Here is a 21372-nt window from a genome sequence, read left to right as displayed (position 1 = left end):
AAATCTTGCAATTCAATCTTGCTTCCCAGTTCATATTAAATATGTAATAACCTTCAGTCACAGCACACAAGCAAGAAAGATGTGCCTCTGCAACTGTTGCTACTTTGGTCTTCTTCACTGCAAAACAGGACTTGAAATTTATTTGCCTCAGTCTCTTAGTCACAGAAATGGAAATTATTGTTTTTCACCCATGTTCCATTACAAAGTGGACACACATTGGACTCCTTTCATGGTATGAACAGGGTGGAAAGAGGGGTAGGAAAAGCTAGAGATCACTCTTTTATAGTTTTACAAAAGCCTTCCCTCAGGAGTTCAAAAGTACACACAGCTGTCCCAGCCCACACCAAACAGTTTAAGTTACAATTGTCTATCCACAAGTCAGATAGTCAAAAACATGACTGTTTTGCAATCTCTCATTTTTAAGTGTATTTAAAGTCAACATTATAAAAAAAGGCTGGCTGAATGTGCATTCTAAGTGGTAGCTCATTTGGTTTTAATGTTAGCACTCTTGCACCTAAAATAAGCTAAAGTAGGTATTTTACTTTATAGGAAGTTTTTTTTGTTTCATACTTCTCTTCCAAGAGGTGATGTTTTGTACAACAGGTAAGGAGAAAGAGACTGATGTAGAGTTGGGATCATTATGTATTACATTACACTTTTCCCACACTGTCACCTGTTTCAGAGTTTGACAGCTACTAAGAAAGACCTCAGGACAGTTAGTATACACAGAAAACAAAATACCAAATGAGTCATTTTTCCCACCCACACTGCCCAATTCAAAACTTAAAAGCTACAGAAAACAGATTTTTCATGTCTGGGCCCTCAGGATACCTAACAGAACTACTTCTACAATTAAGAAATAATATTTGAGCATCTCAGTCTCATCTTGCAATAGCATTTAGGTGAATGTAGTAGAGGCAGCTGTTCAAGGGGCCAGTCTTACTTTTATCCCTTTCCTTCACAATGCTGGTCCCAGCACAAGTTATCAGTATCTCCTAACTCAGCTCATCATACAGCTGCAAGATTGGCACTCTCAGCACAGAAGAGGCATCATGAGTAGATATGAGCATCCCTGTCCTTCAGTACCCCTCCAAACCTAGCTCAGCTTAAAGGAACCATAAATCTTAACCTATCTCCCTTACAGGAAAGGGGAGTGTCAGTCACACTATCAGACCTACAGGACAGCCAAAGGCAACTCTTCATCTTTAAGGCTCCTAACCTTTTTTTTGGTACTTCAATACCAGGAAGCAAAAAGATACAGATTACCCAAGTAAATTCATAAAATGTAACACATACTCAAGGGAATCGATCAGTTTCCTGGGATCCACAGGAGGTGGGTACACGACTTCCTCAATCCGTTTCTGATTGCAATATGCATAGGCAGTGGAAACGTGCATGAACACCTCCAGATTCTTCATTCGCTGTGCCAAGAGGAGGAGCTCTTGTGTGGCAATCACATTTAACTGCACAGCATCTCTATTGATCAAACAGAAATGTCATTAGTAGAAAGCCAGACAAAAACAAGCAAAAAGAAATTCCCTGCTAAATGCCTCAGTGCTGGGTTTATAGAGCATCCCTGAATTCTCTACCCTACCCCAAAAAAGCAGCAGGGACACTGCCCTAATTTTCTGCTTTGAACAATACAGCACAGTCCTGACCTAGAACACTTCTCAATGTTCAGGACAATTCTCCTTTTACCCTTTGCTTACCAGCACCCTTTGATTTCCTCAAAATAAATCCCAATCCTATGTTTTCCATGAAACATGAAGGAAATAATGCAAGACAACACCGAGCTGCCACAAGATACATCTCTGAACTTCAATTTGAGTTAGGTCAACAACCTGGAAGGCTTAGTGGGCTATAGGAAGTTGGAGACTGCCATCTTCTTGCAGGATAGCACACGGCTCAGACAGGATGGAAGGAAGGGAAAGAAAAGGCAAACCGCCAAGAACCACACTTCCACTCCAGCTTCACTGCTGCTCATTAGAGCATTTCAGGACACTATAGCAGAGTAGGTGTAACTCTACAATTCCCAGCAGATAACAGCTTGCTGACCAGCCCCTACGATTATTTTATAGTTTAGATCTTCTCTCCAGCCTACAGACTTCCTGTGGGCACCAGTTTCCTTGTACACAGTGTACTAATGAAGCAAGTTTCAAGAGTACAGCTAAGTAACACTTCAAAGTTCGTTGCAACAAAAGCGTTACATTAACAACAAAATCGGTATCCCCCAAACAATCACTAAGTTCCAGACTGCTTTATCTCACATTACTGAAGCTGGGGACAGGAAAGGGGACGATTATCCCAAAGCAATTAACATCAATGGTAACTCATTAGTTTGCTACCTCTTTGAACAAGTCAAAGGAGCTCATAACCACAGCTGTGTGCACCACTTTTCCCACTTCTTGTTTTCATCTCTCTCCCGGTGCATCTACTTCTCCCTACTTCTCCCAATGCAAATCTCCATTATTAATAAGGGGCTTTTAAAAGACAGGAAGAAAAGCTGAGCTGTATTTCACCTCCCATTTTTCTTACCAGTTAAGAGAGCAAGCACTAGAACTTCCCACACACAACTTTTCTCACAAAGCTCTATCCTCTGAAAACCTGTATTCCCTTTCTAACAAGGAAGGCTAAAGGAATAATTTGTGCTGCCCTTTATACACCAGGAGAAAAAGTCTAACACTGTTAGGGAGCACAGTACATATAGCTACACCTTATTTGTATTCTTTCTACCCATCTTTGCAACACTGTGCAGACACCTGATTCACCCCCTCCCTTTGAGCACCATTGGTTTACAACACCAGGGTAAATGGAATTTTAGACTCACCTTAGTGTTTCATTGAATCTGACTGTAGCAGCACAATGAAATATAATATTAGTGCATTCTATAAGTTTTTCCTTGATTGTTTCACTAAGATCCAGTTCAGGCTGTGTAAGTTCACTCATAACTACTATTATTTTTGCCTTGAAGTCTGGTTGCTCTTCTCTCAACCTATCAAAGAGCTGTCGAAAATAACAGAACTATAAACTCAGTAAAGATAAGAGAAACATTTCACTTAAGAGAAGAAAACCCCACATTCTCTGTCTATACCTCCTAATTTTTCAAGAGCATCAGGAAGTTAGAAAAGTGCATTAGCAATCCCGTAAGGACATGTTACAGACTTCTCATGAACATACTCAGTGATGAAGTTGTGCACACTTTATCCCACACAGTGAAAGCAGCATTGCATGTGTTGTACAGAAGGTAAGGAGACTTCAATTTGCACTTTATATTAATGCTCATCCTAATCCTTAAAACCAAATCTCTGTCAATATCAGAAGGAAGAAGGAATGCTATTAGATACTCAAAGCAATTTTAAGTAGCATTCTGTATACTGTAAGCTCTTTTTTTTCCAACATAAGGAAATGGAACAATCTACCCACTTCCCAAGCTTGATAATAGCTACTCAAATTCTTATAAAAGTCAGCTGGATTTTAGGTTTAGAAAACTTGTATTAAGATTAACAAATTTCCAGTGATTTAAGAAATGCTATCATCAAATTATGCCAGTCTTTGAGAACTTCCAGATTACTAAAAAAAAAAAAAAAAAACCAACCCACACCACAACAAGAAATCATTTTTCTGGCTAGTTAAAAGAAAAAACCATGTTACCATGTTAGAACATCTGATTAAGTTTTAGCAAATTGGTGTTCAACAATTCCCACTGAAAAAAAAGCTCACCACGTTATATTCCATCATGAATTCTCCTCATAAATAGCATTAGTATGCAACTTTTCCTGAGCAACACAGCACTGTGGGAATAAAACACACTTGAAAGTTGCACCAGAGAAGACCCTTCTTAAATGTCCAGGGGCCAATATCTTGCAACTGCTTCAACACCAGTCAATTATACTGTATTAAAATCATAGCAGTACTTTCTTTTTCCCCCTCCAAGCAGGCAGTTATACCAAATGCAAATAGTCAAAAGACATTTCCTTACAGAATGACATTAATTAAACTATAAATTAAGTCACCTAAAGACGCAGTTTCACAACACTTCTGGCAATGTAAGTTTATATTTCTACCCCAGAGACCGGTCCCTCTCCTAATTTCTTTACTTCTGTTGCTTCTCCAACACTAGCAATAGCAAGCAGCCCTGGAGCTGTGTGAGCAAAGCAGCTGCAGGTCCAGCTTTTTTTTTTTTGAGATGTTTTTTCAGCCCAAACATGAGCTAATGCAGCTCCCTGTGTGGCCACCTGAAGTAGCAGTGCTAATTCTACAGTGAGAACACAAGACATCTCCACTTACAGAGGCCTTGACTGGACTTCCCAAACATGAAGCTTCACTTTATAGGACAAAGCTGCCAAGACTTTTAAAGCCTCTGCAACTCTTAGGGGTACGGTCCTTAACTAAGGGCAGGAAACTTTGTGTGATTTTGAAAAATAAGGCTGCTATGTTTTTAGTTGGAATGATGGCACCTTCCTCCAGGGAACTGAAGCAACCACCTGTTAACCATATCAATGTGTGATACTGCATTATAACAGAAAAGCAGTACCATGGATGAGCTCTTAAAGAGCCAGTTTTTGTTTTTCCTATGTTCATTGCATCTGTTCTATCCCTTTTCACATACACAGTCATACACTATTCCTACACACCTCTCACTAGCACTGACACCAGTACCAAGGAGAAGAAATACCCAGAGTGCATGCAGAACATATGGCAAATTAACAGAGGAATTAGGTATCTCAAGTCCAAAGGAAGGAGAAACCTCAACTTTTTTTGCTATTTGTAGCTCAGTTTAGTTCACATTTATTTTATTTATTACCACATTCACCCATTTAGATTTCAAACTCTTCAAGAAACAGGATGTTCAAGCATCTGTAGAACACTTAATGAGTCCATCCAAATTGTGAAGAATTACTGGCAGTGCCCTTGCAACTGGACAGCTTAAGACAATAGATCTTATTAACATTTTCTTAGACTTTTGGAAGAATCTTGATGACATCAAAGCCACTTAAACGATGGAGTTTCTATCCTGTCTAATCATTTGATGGAGACAGAACAAACACCTACATCCCTATTCTGCATGTCTGCATAGACGAGCACCTCCATCCCTGTATGCTCCTGCCTCAAGCAGTAACTCTGCTTACCAGGACTTCTGCTGTGAACTTGCTCCAGCAGTAAGTGCTCACCACCAGATTTTTATCTCAACAGGAGCTGGCATAGACTACAAGCAGACTTTGACTCAAATTTAAAACCTTTTTACAACAGGTTTCCTAAAAGCCACACTGAGCCTTAGAGCTTATTGAAGTTTAAGCCAGTCCACACTAGTGCTACTGCTCTCTCTGCCCAAATACTCCCCACTTTTCTTTGGGTAATAAGGTATACAAAAAGTGGATTGAGAAATTTTTCTTTTTTCATCTCAGAGCTTAGTCTGGAGATCTTTTCCTTGTTTCAGGGCAGTAACAAACTGAGGGTTTAACCTAGTGAGAATGTGCAACTGAATTTTAAGATAGAACCCCACTGTAACTCATTCTGTTGTGTTCTGTGACATTGCACAGGACTGTAGGAAGATGCTTTTAAGAAATGAGCTACAGTTTTGACTGGTTACAGAAAAAAATTAACTGGGGACACAGCCATTCTCATATCTGCTGTAATCCCAGCTAGCCAGAGATGTAGAAATCCATTGCCTTGCTTGAAACAACTTACCCCTCCTAGCCTAAGTGCATTCCTCGTTCCTTATTGATTCCCCTTTAGCACCTTCTAAGAACACACTTTGTACAGGTTACATTGCATCTCAGTAACAAAATTAAACTGCTGACACCTGTGTTCCATAAGGGAAAGGCCTAGATAGAAATAAACAAACTCTGCTTTAGCAAAGTTTATGCTAGAAATCTCTCCAAATCCTGTTCATCCTTCCCATCATGAACAGGATCCTCTCTCGGAGAAAGATGGGCAACAGAGATGGATGGATCATTCTACACTTAGTAAGAATGCCCAGCCTAGCCAACCAGAATGTTAAGGTAATTAGTCTTTTCAGGAGCAAAGTATTTGACCCAGCATACTCAGAAAATCATTCAGATAGCCACTTGGGTAATTCCACAGCACAGACTTCCAGTGCCTTTCTAGTTGTCACAGGCTGTCCAACAGAAATCTGTAACAATCTACTAAGCCAGACATTTCTGTTCCACCTACAAATGTAAGTTCCTGTTGAGATGACACATTCTTGTTTACTGGTAGATCCAATAGCACATTGCAGAAAAAAAGAGAAGGCACAGGGAAAAAAAGTGACTTGCTTGAGATCTTAAAGAGTCTCAATCCATCGTACAACTCCCAGTCCACCACCTCTCGTACTTGATTTTACATTCTCTTAACAAGTTCTAACACAGGTTTTTACTTCTCATTTCTTCATTACAGCTGAACATCCTCCTCCTGAATTAAATACAGGATAATTTTCAACTACTGGCTTTGCTAGAGACTAAAAGCTTGAAGCAGCTATAGAAGCACTGCCAGGTCTTAGATTTTGTATTACTGTTAGAACAAAAAAAACCCATTTAACAATAACATTTTGCTTTAGACAAACTGAAGCTGTTCTCAAAATGGGAACATTATAATGAAGGACAAAAATGAACTTTGTGAGCATATGACACATACCTTACAGCTGGTAATTTCTTCTATACGTTCTTCAGGTGTCTGCCTTGCTTTGTTTCTTACCAGCACATACACTGCTTTCACTTTAGGACAGGACCTGAGCAGCTTTTCCAAAAGCACTTTTCCCATGAAGCCTGTAGCTCCTGTCAGGAGGACGTTTTTGCCTTCATAGTATTCAGGAATGGAAACCATTGTGACCTTTACAAAAGTTAAAAACAAAAAGTATGTTAAAGACCTTACAGGAGCTCAGATTTTCAGAAGATTGAATAGCTATATATGTGCTGTTTATGTCCCATACCTGAAAGAAATGTTTAACAGATTTTTTTTACCTATGACCAGTACCTGAAGATCTCTTTTTTTCACAACATTCCAAAAGACTCCCACAGGGTCACTACAGTAATTCCACATCTTCTTGTAATCTGCCCCTGTGAACAGTGTTTTAAGGACTGAGACACCCACTCAGCCAGGAAAGTAGCTCAACTTCAGTCTATTTTTACCTCTGTGTGCCTGGTCCTTTACCACTCCCAAGGGGATGATCCATGTAAACTAGAGGTCATACCATTAAAATGTAATCACAAGTGGATTCTTCAAACCCATTGACAGAAGACAAGGAGCCAAGCCTCCCAATTGCTGGCCCTGGAATTTTGTCTGTGCCAGCAGAGCCCCCTGTCACTGTTAGGCTGAGCCTTCCTACCAATTATAATAGGCCAGAGAGAAGGTTGAGTTAGTTGCTTGGAATGGGATCTGCTGGTTTTATATTGATTACAGAAAACCCATACAGATCCACAGGTAAGAGTTTTCTAACTTCTTCATCCATTGATGTCATCGGAGAGAAAAACAACCCCAAACAACAAAGTCATTAGAATTCTCAACCAACTAAGATTTCAGTTAGCCACAAATATACTTCCTAAAAAATGAAGGGTAAGGGATTATTACTCAAATTCAGCACAAATCTCAAAAGTATTTTACGTTTTGCTTCAGTTAGTAAGTTAACTATGTGACCCGTGATTCTTTCCCCTCCCTTAATCAACCACTTGGAAATGATGCCATTCTTGCTAACAGAAACTTAAACACTTTCTAAGGACAAATACACTGGTATGTCTCACAATAATGTGGGAACATGACCTTTAGGATCTCTAGGACTCAATCACATCATCTAGAGCTGCCATTCTGCTAAGTCAGATATATCAGCATCTTTACTGTAACCCTTAACCAGCTTAGGTTCACTATATAAGAATGTAGCATTATGGATACACTTCCACCATGTTTTACCAATATTTCCGATTAGACTTATAAAAATCCTAGGCTGATGTAGTGAATGTCTAATTATAGTCCTCTACAGCAGCTCCACGCAAACTGTTATGACCTAAACACTCCCAAAAGGGATCACAGAGAGTCACAAAATGTTCTGAGTTGGAAGGGACCCACAAGGATCATCCAGCTCTCAAGTGAATGGCCTCTAAGGGGACTGACCCCACAGCCTTGGTGTTACCAGCATCACGCTCTGACCAGCTGGGCTCATCTCAGGCATAGATTCCATAAAACCCTGATATTAAAAAAACAACAAAACTGAGTATCTTTAGACACAGATGGAACATTTCTTAGGCAAATCAGGATTACAACACTGAATACCTTAACAGGATGAGAACCTTTCTTCACCTGCCACCCAAGAATAAAGGTGCAACTTCTAAATACACTCAGTTCTTTCAAGACAGCAAGATACTGCAAGCAGGGACTTACCAGGGAATACACAGAATGTATGTTAGGAGTGAACAGCTACAGGCTAATTTGTCCTTTTTGCCTGAAAAGTAAGTAAATACCTATTTATCAGGTATCCACCATATCAAAGCAGTTGTGTTCTGTTCTTCATGTGCTCATACCTCAACAGTCTCTGAACAAGTTCCAAATGATTACTCGCTAGAAATGAGTCACCACCTGCATAAGTCCTGGTTTCACACGTCTGGGTACCAAGTCCTATGTCAGATACTCCAAATTCTTATTCTGACTCCCTTCTTTGAGAAGTAAAGCATCCAACAACTGATAATGGGACACAGTAGCAAGTTTAGAGCAGGACAAGCACTACTATTTCCACTGGCCATAGTATATCATCCAGAATTGCTTCTTTGAAGGTGAAGGGAAAAAGCTATCTACATTAAACCACTTTTACCACACAGTTAAGAGACTCTAATGCAAATCTGAAAGCACACCTCCTGCCATAAAGCATGGAGAGCAAGACACAGCATGCTTATGAGTCATTTTTCCCTGTTCAATTAAGATACGGGCCTGTTGTCTTTACCACGGCTCGAAGTCACAATTAATGCTCTTCAAGTATGTCTTCCTCATAACTTCTGTTTGCCTGGTCTTTGCATACCGCATTCAACTCCATTTCCTCCTAAAGATCTGCATGATTTCTCCCACATATAGGATAAGATTTCAGTTCCCTCAAAGAGGGAGGCAAAAACTCATGCAATAATTACTTCAGCAATTTTGTCACTAAGATTCAGTTTTGTCATGGTTCCTACATAACCTTGTTACTAATTTACCTAACTAGCCATAATTACTATTTTTTACACCTTGAGACTCTATGAGGGTATCTAATACTATCCATTCAGCTGTCCCTCCTCAAAGAAAGGCTTAATCCTGCTTCTGACACAATGCCACAACCTCAGCCTGCAAACCTGCTCACATGGGCAGTCTGGCTACATCCACACAGGAACCTTGGACAACACCCAGTACACGGCTATGGTCCAACATCTGTTTCTGAAAGCTAAAGCAATGAAAAGTTATGCTGCCAGTGGAAATATCTGTGTTGCTCTAGTTCAGCTTTTTAAGTAACTGCAAAATCTGACAATATTTAGGCTCATGTGATATAAAGAAAACTGGAACAGAATGGATCAAAGCTTCCTGCCTCACTTATTTCTGATCATATTCCTTTGCATAAGATGCAGGTATCAGAATACCAGACCTATAAAACATCAACATTCAGAGCCATGATGAAGCATAATGATGAAATGGGTTCAATTAGAAAACCAGGAACATCCATAAATACTCACATTCCCACCTGGGAGGCAGCAACACTTATATGTTTGCAGGCTAATATTTTATCTTTTTTTTTTTTTTTTTTACAGATTGAGAAATGCTTCCTTTAAGAAACTCTCAATCCCATTTCCCTTTACCCTGTTCTCCAACAACTAGACTTTGGTAGACCTTATTCACAGCAACTTTCCACATTGAGTTTGCCTTCTACTCCCATTACTCTAGAAGATTCCAGCTAGAAAACATAATTGGTGACCTTTTTCAGAAGTATGCATTGCTGTCAACATTACAGGAGTAAACACTGGGACTGTGAGGGAACTGTCTAGAAGCACCAAGTTGGATTTAAAGGGTAAAAACCATGTATGGAATCTAGGTGTGAACAATCAAAGTCTGAAACCAGCAGCCTATGCTATGCTCCGTTAGAAAGAAAGGCTATCTCAGCCACAGGGAAAGGAAAGAATGTTCCCATTCTCCACCTACCTTTCCCTGCCTTCTCCAAGAATGCATCTCCACATGCCAGTTAGCATAGCACCACTGGCAACTCTTAATTTCAAACTCAGAAGGGTCTTAGCTCACAGGTATAATATATTACTTTTTAAAGTTCTTTATGGCAGCAAATTACTGAAGAATCATAGAATTGTTAGGATTGGAAGAACTATTTTACAATTCTGATTTTAAATAAAACTGTCAAGAAATACATGTAGTTCCTATCAGAGATTTAGTTTGTCCTCTAACGCATAACAAGCTGGTGCAGGTGCAAAAAAACCATCTACCTTGCAAGACAACACAACAAAACCAAATTTAACATTTTAAGGTTGTTAAGTGTCAGCAATCACTTTATCTGTCTGTATTAGAGTACATCCTGTATGTTTACAATAGCTGTTAACCAGCAATACATATTGTCACCAGTTACCCAATGATTTGTTCACAGCTAACTTCCCAAACATACACAGATAACACCTACCAAACACAAAACTGTCTAATGCACACTGTGGAATATCTAAGTCCCTCTATCATCGACACTTTTTTGAGCTAATAAGCAATAACAGTCTAGAATAAAGAAATCTGACAGTTGAAAGGCTTAATAAAGAGTTCTGTAAAGAATTCTTGCTCTGGAACAGAAATTACCAAAATTCCCACATTACCCATAGGTATAAACAGCCTTTGCTAGAGGAATCTTACGTGAAGCTGCTACAGAGCAACTGCTGCTGGGATCCTTCTGAATTCACAGGTCCAGGGCTAAGCCCACGGTGACACTTTGTAGATATGCTTATGTGAAGGTTGCTGTCCTCTGATAAATCAAGAGTTCATAAGCACTTCAGGAAAAAAAATAAAAGCCACCACCAAACCAACACTCCAGGATCCTAGCCAACATTCCCCATCTCGTAAAAAATCCTCATGTCCAAGGCTGAGCAAGTGCTATTATGGAGCAAACAACAGCAGCTCTGTTTGCCTCCAGAGCTACTGCAGCAATATTTAACTCACAGCTTCAGAGGGCTCTGATTCTCAAAACAAGGACAATTCTGTTTTTAACAGGAAAATGATCAGTTCCCAGATTTGTCCAAACACAGATCAAGATGCTTAAAGATGTGCTTTCCAAGTGCCAGGAAAGCCTGCTGCAGTTGCACTGAATGTTTAAATGCTAAATCCAGCAACTAGAGAGTGTGCATGTGTGCCCTTGTTAGAGATTAAATGGTCTGTCTTCTAGTTTATCACTGACAAACATTAGGTCAACAGCATGCTCCCTCCAAATTCAATCCTATCAAGATTATCGCCCACAGGAAATAGAAATTGTGCATTTCCCAACCTCTCAAACGTCAGCAACAAGCCACAAAGTTCTGCAAAAACACAGCCCAACAAATTAATTTTCCCCTTTCCTCTGACAGCTTGAATCCAGCACTAGCAGGAGTAAAAAGGAGAAAAAGTAAAGTGATAGGAGCATTTTTTTAATGTATATTCAGAAGATGAAATTCATCCAGACATCAAATCTGAGTGCACCAAGTATTTTTAAACACCACACACACACCCCACTGCATCCACACCAGACAAAAATCATTACAGAAGTCCCTCATACAGAGCTCCAATTGCCACATTACAAGGACACCACAGCAAGCCAAAAAAAATAAATCTCTGGGAACTGGAGAGATTGGAGAGACTCAGGCAACAAAGGAAGTAATATTTAACTCATCTAAACAAGGTTACTGCCAGAAAGACAAGTCTGGGTCATGTCATATCATATCATCATGTCTCACTTCGTCTGTGCCTTGTTTCCACAAAAGCAAATCAATGAATGCTATCAGCAAAAGGCCCACATTTTCAAGCACCACAAGGGCCAATGCCCTACCCTACGTGGCCAATACCTAGCCAGCATATCTCCAAAGGATAGTCTGTTTGTCTTTGTGGTCCAAGGTTATATCCACTGGGCAACCTTATCTGTGAAAGATATGGCTTTAAAAGATGCGTAGAGACTGTAAACTGCTTTGAGTGCAAGTTAACCTTAAAGCATACCTATTCCAAACTTCACAATCACGTGGAAGACTCGGGATTCTTCCCTCAACTAGCAGAAAGACACGCTTATCCATATTTTAGATTTCACCAGCATTCTTATCTACTCTCTGTAAGGTCATTTTCTTTACTAGCTGTAAGCCAGGGACCAAGGAAATGTAACACACCTCCAGGAGCTGGAAAACATATTGCCAAGCTTGGAAACTGGTTAGAACAACTAAGTTTTGGAGAACTATCAGAATGGGCCCACTAATTCAACATCAGCTGGCCAGTTTTTGGCTTGGCCCTGGTAATATGCCAGACCTCAAGTGTCTCACTACACACCTTCCACACAATAATGGGGATGGATTCAGGGTAATACTGTGTTCTCTACATGTGAAATACAACAAAATGAAATCAATCTGAAACGCCAGGCTCAAGCCACAACTGCAGTATAAATGCCACCAGAAGACACAAAACTGTGTAGAATATGGCAAAATTGGGCCTGACACTTGGTGTATTAAGAGAATTTCTGAAAAATAACAAGGCATTTCAAACTAGTTGAGCATCTTCACGATTGAACACTATAAAGAGACTTCCCTACTACCAATGAAGAGATTTGTCCACTTTAAATCATTTATCTAATGAAACACAATACCAGTTAGAGTAACCAATATAGCTAGGTCAAAGTTTACATAGCTGAGTGTATAGCCCTATGTACAAAAATAAAGTAGACTTGTTTTTCAAAACCAATTCTCCTCACTATTCTTAACCACTCAAATATGCTAGATACTGAAAGCTTGTCCTAGAGTGTGTGTTCCTCAAGCTACATTCCTCCTGGATGTATTACTACCTCTGGCAGCATATGCATTCAAGGTAAAGAGCATTATTAAATTGATTTAGGTGAGACTTAGCTAATACTGTATATGTTCTTTTTACAGCACTACAGCACATTAACATCAAAATCCAGATTGATACCAGACAGGGAAGTAGTTCTGTCGCTTTCTTTTAGATGATAATGATAAAACCCAAGTACAGCGTTCACTCAATTACTTTGGGAAGATGGCGAATTGGGACCAACTGACCCATGGCCACCCAATAATTTATTAGCAGAATTCAGCCCAACTCACCAACTACTTGACTGAAGACACCCTTGTGAAGTAAAATACTCTGAAGTGAGGGCTGTGCTCACAATCATGGAGTATTTAACCTCTTTTAATCCTTTAGTCTTATGGAGCAGAACCTGATTTCATTGTGGACCACTGTTGAGTTGATCTCAGCAGAACTCTGTCATCAGAGGTATTCAGTGCATGTGGTTACACAGATACTTCTTAAGTATGTGTTCACACAGCTTTCTTCAGCCAAAATTCTGATTCACTACAAATTTTCACTTACTTGTGCTTCTACTCAGAGGGATTCTGTAAGGATGACTTCGAAATTACTTCTCCCTTAAGTAATCTGTGCACAAAGTACATACTAGGGAAGTCCCTTGCTGTGCTGTAACTATGTTTCTTTTACAGTCGGTCCTTCCTCTGAAAATGAATTAAAACAAAGTAAAAGGTTTTTGCTATCCCTTTATAATTAGGTTATAAATTGGTGTTTTTCTAAATTGTTTACTGCTTGAGCTTAGTCATCCAGTGCACATTGAAGGAAAAAAAGTCTCTTTTGGTGTAGTTGAACTCATTTCTCCAAATTGCACAGAAGGCACAGATCAGATCAGAAATTGAGCTATTCCAGGAAAGCATATCCCGTATTAAGAACATTTACTATACTCCATCTCCAGTTCACATGAAAACACATTTAACACACATTTAATGCAGGAAGATTTTAAACAAGTTCTAGGAAATCAAGAGGCAGGCAGATTCAAGATTTGCTGAATGGAAGCTAAGTTCCAACTAATTTTATCTAATTTAATTAGAAATCTGCATTAGAAATCTCACTTGCACTTTTGGTTATGAAAGGATTACAAGATAAAGCCTCGTTTATCAGGGTAGTTGCATAAATCATGGATCTTACTTTGCATAAATCATTACTCTTGAGTTACCCCTGAAAGGAGAACAGAACCTGTTTGCAGGACGTACCTACAACATAATGAACAGAGCAGCACTTGCAGCTGACTCTCCATCACTCAATTGTTATTCACTGCCTTAGGAAAACAGGCCAAAGGCAGCACTTCAGCTGTCACACGAGCATGCTGATATCCAGCTCTGGTTATCAGTAGGAAAAGCTTTAGCAGCAGCAGGATTATTGCTCCAGTTGCTACTGCGATACTGTCAGAAGGGGAAAGCCAAAAATCAAGCAAATGGAAGAGGGTGGGGGAACAAACAACATCCAAGTGCTCATCAGTTTGTCGAGTTTCAGTGATAAGAGACAAATCTTGGCAATTAAAACCCAGATTCACCTTTCTCATATTGATCAGACAAGACAAGGATAACTACCCAAAAACTGCATCTGCAATTATGTTCTGTTCAAACTTATTATTCACAAAGCAATTAGAATTGGAATACTTAATCAAGAACAAAAAGCCCACCTCTTATTCTTCTCATATTTTAAATCATAGAGAAGGCTGGAATCACATTTTACAATAGCCATTACATGATGAGTTTGAAGCCCTAGGAGTCAACACTTCCAGACTCCTTCCATACTTTCCCATCTTCTACAGTTAAAAATGGTATTGTCTCTTCTATTATGTTCCTGCAGAAATCCACAATAATTCTTTCGAAACCTAACAATTACTCATTTATCTGACAGCTGCTCTACCAAGTTGTATTTGAAACCTAATCACCTTCTAAAGAAAAAACCACACCAGTCTACTACCTTTCCTTTCTTCCAATACATGTAGAACTACCACCAAAAAAATAAAAGCCCATTCCCACAATTTTCTTATCTTTAAAAGTGACTTAAACACATACTTGAAGCAAGCTGTACCAAGAGATTGCCTACCTGTCTCCCAAAACAGGATGCTCCAAGCCTCCCTCCTCCTCCGGCTTGAGAGGACAGAGCTATTTACTTGGCAGGACAGCCGATACTGATCCTGTAGACGCCAAGAGCTCCAATCTTAAATCCTATTTATGCTAATGGATGTCTTCTTCAGATCTGTCAATTACGCCTTATTGCACAAGGAGTGTTACAAATTTACAAACATCACGCTGAACAATGACATGGAAAGGTGTGATGGAGTGTGCACACAGCTACCAATACCAAGGGCAGCTTAGCAACATCTGCTAAAAGCACAGCCTTTGAAACCACACCCAAGGGGACCCAAAATAAAAAAGGTTATATCTAGTTTATTCAGATAGACAAGATTTGTTACTACAGTTTGCAGCTTCCAAACTTCGCAAGTGTTGAGGCTAAACAAAGCAGGGCCGGAAGACTTATTACTACAAGGCTTAGAATCAACACCGTGGATGTGCATGATGGTACTAACCAAGCCCACACACCCAATGTCTACATAATGCAAGTCCTCCACACAACGTACCAAACTAACCAAGCACAATTTTTGGTGATACTGGCTCCTTTTCAGAATTTTTGGTTTGCCACTCAGCAGCTCTGCTTCCTGTAGACATGTAAGAGACAAACTACACTGAACATCCTCAAACACTGAATATTTTGTGACAAAAAAACGAAACACACACAATTTCTGGCTGGAGAAGCCAACCAAGCCTGCAGTCACAGCAACAATTCAGCCATGTCTTCAACAACATCCAGGACCTTCTCTGGCACTCACGTAACCCTTCTAAATGGCCGTATAACCATTTCAGTTTATTGCGCATCACTTCCAAGCACCGGAAGCAACAATGAGGAACTACAAGTTCCTCCAAGAGCTAGAACTCAGAAACAGGATGATGACAGAGAACCCTTTGCTTTGTAGCAGCCAAAAGGAGATTCAGTTTGGCTTTTCAGGAGCTAAGAGGCTGTATTGATGGTTACAGTTTTGCTTCAATGTTAAATTTTATCGACAAGTATCAGCTGCTGTAGATGACTACGATGTGGACAGGCTGGGGTATTTGTAACTGTAAGAAGGAGTATCCAAAACCTAAAGCCCCACTTAATTTAGAAAAATTCCCCCAATGTGCTTTTATTGTTAAAATTCTGTCTAGTAAAGCTTCACTATACCTACAGTCCAGCAATAAAGACAAAGTACTTGCAGTAGAAAGTTAGAGATCTGTATCAGTGATTACAGCTCTGCAACAGACAGGGGTAAAAAAAAACCAAAACACAGTAACATAACCTGTAAAGTTAATCTTTCCTATTCCTCTATAGGAGGCTTTCAGTGGGGAAATACCTGAACTTTAAGGCATCTATATGTGAGTGGAGGGTGCAAAAACAGGATAGAGACGCTGAAGGGTGAAGATCCTATAAATATACCTAGTATATAATTTCCAAATTGCTGAAATAATGGTATCTTAGTTAAGAAGCACAGGCATGATACACAATGGAAGTTGGGGATCAAGAAATTCTAACCTGCTGCAGTACAGATGGATGTCACAGATAGTAAAACTCCTACATGCTCCACATCTTAATTATTACCTAAAGAGTTATTAAAATATAAAAAAGAAGTTTCAGTTGCTAAAGCCTTGATGTAGGTTAAATGAAATTAAAGGTTTCTATTTTCATGGGATTCAAGCTGATTTCGATTACAAGCTCGCTACCAACCAATGTATCTCTGTAATTAGCCACACTTTAAACTTCACTCAGGGAAATTTTATTTAGTACCCATGCGGCTCCTGCTCCACGAGGACCGCGAGCCTCTCCCCAGGACACAGGCGAAGGAAGGGCTCGCCCTGCTCCTCATGGAGGGCTCCCTGCGCACAGACCCGCGGAGCCGGGGATGCGGGCACGGCCCAGGCCGGCTCTCCCCACACACGCTCCCTCCTCTGAGCGGGAGAGGGACTCGTGGCCTTTCCTGCGCTCCCGTTCCCTGCGCCGGCCGCCGCGGCGCGGGCTCTGCCCGAGGGGAGGGGCCGGGGCGCTGCGGCCGCGGGAAGCCGGAGCCGCCGGGCAGGCAGGGCCGGGGCGCCGCCGCTCGCCGCAGGCCCGTCCAGCGCCGAGGGGGATGGCGGTACCCCGGCCCGGGCCCTGCGGCGGGCGGAGCGGGGGCTTTGGGCCTCGCCCACGCTCCCCGCTTCGCTGAGCACCGACAGCGGCTGCCGCGCTCCGCCGGCCCGGCCGCCACCACGACGCGCCTCGAAGCTCCCCGGCGCCCTCCATCCTTCCCTCCCCGAAGGGCGCGGCCGCCCTCTCCCCCTCCGCCCCCCTCCCCGCCCGGGGGCAGGGTGGGCGCGGCCGAGCGCGAGCCGCCGGTACCTGCTGCGGGCGGTCGCGGCCCCGGCGCTGCCCGGCCCCGGCGCTGCCCGGCCCCGGCTGTGCCCGCCCGGCGCTCGCCGCCCCGAGGGTCCCGCACGGCGGCCCCGTTCCACCGCTCCCGTTGGCCGCTGCGCGCGCGCTCCCCGCGCGCCCATTGGCCGCTGGCGCCGCCGCTCGCGGGACGGGGGCGGCGCGGATTGGCGGGCTGCCGGCGGCCCCGCCCCCCAGCGGCTCGCGGGGGGCCGCGCGCTCCCCCCTCACACGCGGCCCCCGTCCCGTGCGCGGCCTGGGAGGGGCAGAGCGGCTCCTCCGCCTTCCCGTGAGGGTCGGGAGTGCCCCTGTGTGCGTCCGCGTCCCGAGCGCCGGGTGCTGCCCGCGCAAGCCAGCGCGGGTCCAAAGCATCCCCGAGCTCCAGAGCCGGCCCTCGGAGCACGGACCCACCGGGCCGCAGCAGCAGCACCGCGGGACTTGGAGCAGCCTGAGCCCGCGCGGCAAATGCGGCAGGGCGCCATGTCAATGGCAGAGAATCGTGGAATCATGGAGTCCTGGAATCACCAAGGCTGGAAGAGGCCTTTGGGACCATCAAGCCCAACCACCGACCCAACACTGCCCCTGTAACCCCCAAAGCGCTGAACTCAGTGTCGATATCATCAGACTGCTATTGATAGACGCCGTATCTGTGTGCAAGAGTCACTGCGCTCCACTTTCCTCGCCGTTTGTTACCAAACAGTGCAACGTGATGCCCTGGTGCTGTGGTGCCATGATGCCATGCCCTGCCACCGTATGCCATTGGTTTCACAACTAAATATTGCACAGATGGACATGCATCAGCTGGAAAAAAAAAAAAAAAGGCATTTAAAAGTTAGGAAACTCCCTATGTAAACTTATGCAACCTGTACTATCCAGATTACTGTACAAATAAGGTATTATATGAGAATTGTTGTAAGCACAGTCTTGGCTTGTGCAAGGGCAGGTTGGTTTTTCAGAACAGTTTCTGCCTGACCCAGGCCATGAGAACGGTAGCTCTGCTCAGATCCTCCACAGCAGCTCAATGATTATTTATGCTTATTTTTAGATGTGTGTTCTCATGATTTATCTACTCCATACTAGTTACACCTGGTACCTAGGTACTTCTTGACAGAGTACTTAGAATCACGAAACTGTAAACTCTTTATCATAACTGTTTAGTGGACAGTTTTTCACAGACTATCCCTTGAAAAACACCTGCTCACTGAAGCTGAGGCATCATCCCAGTCATTCAGCCATATAGGAAAACCAACTCAGGCAGGACAAAGATTTGAGTCTGAATCTCCCACAGCCCTGCTGAAATGTTTTAACATTTTATTGTACCCTGTTACACACCAAGGGTTCCTTTTTTGTTCTATTGAAATCCTCATATGTGGTAGGCAGCCCTACAGACTGTGGGGTGAGGCTTTTCCATTTCAGATACCAAAGAAGAGAAGAGTCCATTGCAGCACAGACACAGAATTGCAGTCAGTGCTCGTGATCTCTTAAGAAAATATTTTTTTTTTAGATCTCTAGTTAGTATATGCAAATTAAAGTTTCTCGGATTACTGCAGCAGTTAACTTTAGGTGCATTTTTCAGAAGTCGCTTAGTAAAATGTGTCTGTGACACCAAATGGAAGTCACAGGGAATATCCCAGCAATATGTCAGTGTGGGAACAACAGTAACAACAGTGTCATTTATCCAGTCTCATTTTTGAAAACAGCTAAAAAATGGTGGGGGTTTAAACTTTGTCTCTAATAAATGCCATCTCCTCTGATCATTGCAGTTCATTAATGATAAGTTATAATGCAGTAACAGTGGATTAACTGGTGCTCTCAGTATAAATGGTTGTTAATAATAATAACAACAATAATAAAGCAAATTGAGAACACAACAAAGTATAACAAAATTATTTCAGATGCTGTCAGAGCATAAAATAAATGTAAAGTATTCCAAGCACACTGCCATCAGTTAGTGTTGATCATCAGTGCAAGATACAGCTCTGTCCTGTGAGTTCTAAAATCCAGCCTGCTGCAATGTGCTTTTATCTGCCTGGATCAGTCTCACACTGCACTAGGACAAAATGTCTTGACAAAGCAGGGTACCACAGTGATACAGCAGAAGCTCACAATGCTGTACAACTTCTTTAGGACCTCAGGAGCCTCAGAATTTGTGGGAATACTGTGTGAGATGATGGTCAGATTTTTTTCAAGATTACTCTTTTAAAGTCACAATTAATTTATCCTTCCTAAATTACTTGTCATCAGGAAAATATCATAGTGACATAGTATCATGATGCATTTGCATTTTAATGTAGTAACATATGGTTACTTCTCAAAGAACCTACCAAATTGGTTATTCAAGGTAGCATTGTGAATTTTTCATCACAAGAAAGAGAAGATATCAACACCAATGTGGCCTAGTCCAGGAACGCTGAATAAATTATTTAAAAAAAAAAAACAAAACCCAACCCTATTTGAAACTCTATTACCCAACACAAAGAGATAGCGTGACACAAGGTTATGGAAATCTGTAGGTAAATAACTGCAAGTGCTTGCAAGGAGAAATCTTGGTTTGTTACCCATGAGAGTGCAACAAACCTAAATGCTCACTATCAGGGGAAAATAAAAGAGATTTGTGTCGTGTCTTTAAATTGATCCACTTCTCTAAGCAATACTGGGAAGTTAATTCACAGGAACCTTTTAGAGCTTTCCAGATTGCTTCATTACATCTCTCCAATTTTAAGCAAGGCCAACAATTGTAACAATTTTGTGTCTTTTATTGACCAGCTCATAGAAATCTCTAATTTACATCCCCTGCCTGGACAAGGTTCCCCAATCTCCTCGCTTTGGAGGCTGAAAGAGGTGTCACTGGCAGAGGTGTGAGAGGACAAGTGCCAGACCCAAACCATCGAGTATCACTAGGAGTTATAGCCATGCTACCGGAGCACCGTGTTCGTGTAGAAACTTTGTTTCTCTGTGCATAGCTTCGTCACTTTATACAAATATATATACTATACACCTATATATACACTACATACCTCAGAAACAGAACTGGTTTTATGCAAACCACAGTTGTGTTTCTTTGTTTCAGTCACCTACGGACACATGGTGAAGTGTTTTGCATAAACCAAGGCACGTATTTACCACGGTCCAGCTACTTGTGAAAGCGGTAGGGATGCTTACTTCAATTCCTTGCTAAATGCAGCCCATTTAAGTAAAAGAGTAGTCAAGAGAAATGTCACTGTCTGTGCTGCCAGAATAAAGGGCACAGGCAGATTCTTTTCACCAAGCTTAGACTCCTGTAATATTTCATTTATGCTCACACTGGAAGGGGCTAACAGCCACATGGAAAGAAGGTGTTGGTAAAGGATGTATTTGTGATGTAAGGACCATTAATAGCTCTTGTCCTCAAGCTACAGTGCACTCCAGACACAGTAATATGGGCTAGAATTTGCAAACTTACTGCTGTACGGGATGCAGTGAGAAAGAAACAGTCCTACAGAAGCTCAAAACCTGTCTCGATGTGAGCAGTAACTAACACAGTTAAAGCTTATTTGTTTTCTAATTTGAGGTACTATGGTTCAAAGATAAGGGTCTGACCAAAACTAGTTAAACCAGTTTAGAAAAAGTCCAGGAACTTATTTTTAGCTGTGGATTAAAGCTGATTAGTGCATTTAAAGGTATCTTTGGATTCAAAACAGAGCAAACACCTCATGAGAGGAAATTTGTGATTTTACTCTCCAAAGAGCCGATACAGTTTTTTGTCAAGTGCCTCTTTTGTCTTTTACTAGTGAATTAACTGATTGAGGATACTTATTTGGTGATCTGAGTGGGTTTTGAATTCAGTCCTGAATAGACTGCATATTAGCTGTCAGTGTACAAACAGAATGGGTAATAAATATATTG

General features: G+C 41.7%; 1 protein-coding gene across 4 annotated transcripts in view; it reads right to left on the bottom strand.

The window, feature by feature from the left end:
- FAR1 (fatty acyl-CoA reductase 1) overlaps positions 1–17552 on the bottom strand; it is a 33890-nt gene extending 16338 nt beyond the window's left edge. The window contains exons 1-4 of one of the 4 annotated variants that reach the window (XM_032110791.1): positions 17458–17552; positions 6634–6828; positions 2828–3003; positions 1297–1476 (exon numbers count right to left, since the gene is read on the bottom strand). In XM_032110791.1, coding sequence (XP_031966682.1) covers positions 1297–1476; positions 2828–3003; positions 6634–6822 — 545 coding nt within the window. In that variant the 5' untranslated portion in view covers positions 6823–6828; positions 17458–17552. Of the gene's footprint in view, positions 1–1296; positions 1477–2827; positions 3004–6633; positions 6829–10848; positions 10940–13545; positions 13569–15093; positions 15176–17457 lie in introns of those variants that run through there. The other 3 variants (XM_032110792.1, XM_032110794.1, XM_032110793.1) reach the window with 3 other exon arrangements.
- Between the last annotated feature and the right edge of the window lie 3820 nt (positions 17553–21372).

Source organism: Corvus moneduloides, chromosome 6, assembly GCF_009650955.1.
Source record: "Corvus moneduloides isolate bCorMon1 chromosome 6, bCorMon1.pri, whole genome shotgun sequence".
Classification (NCBI taxonomy): domain Eukaryota; kingdom Metazoa; phylum Chordata; class Aves; order Passeriformes; family Corvidae; genus Corvus; species Corvus moneduloides.
The sequence above is the reverse complement of the archived record's forward strand: the minus strand, read 5'-3'. Positions and strand labels throughout refer to the sequence as shown.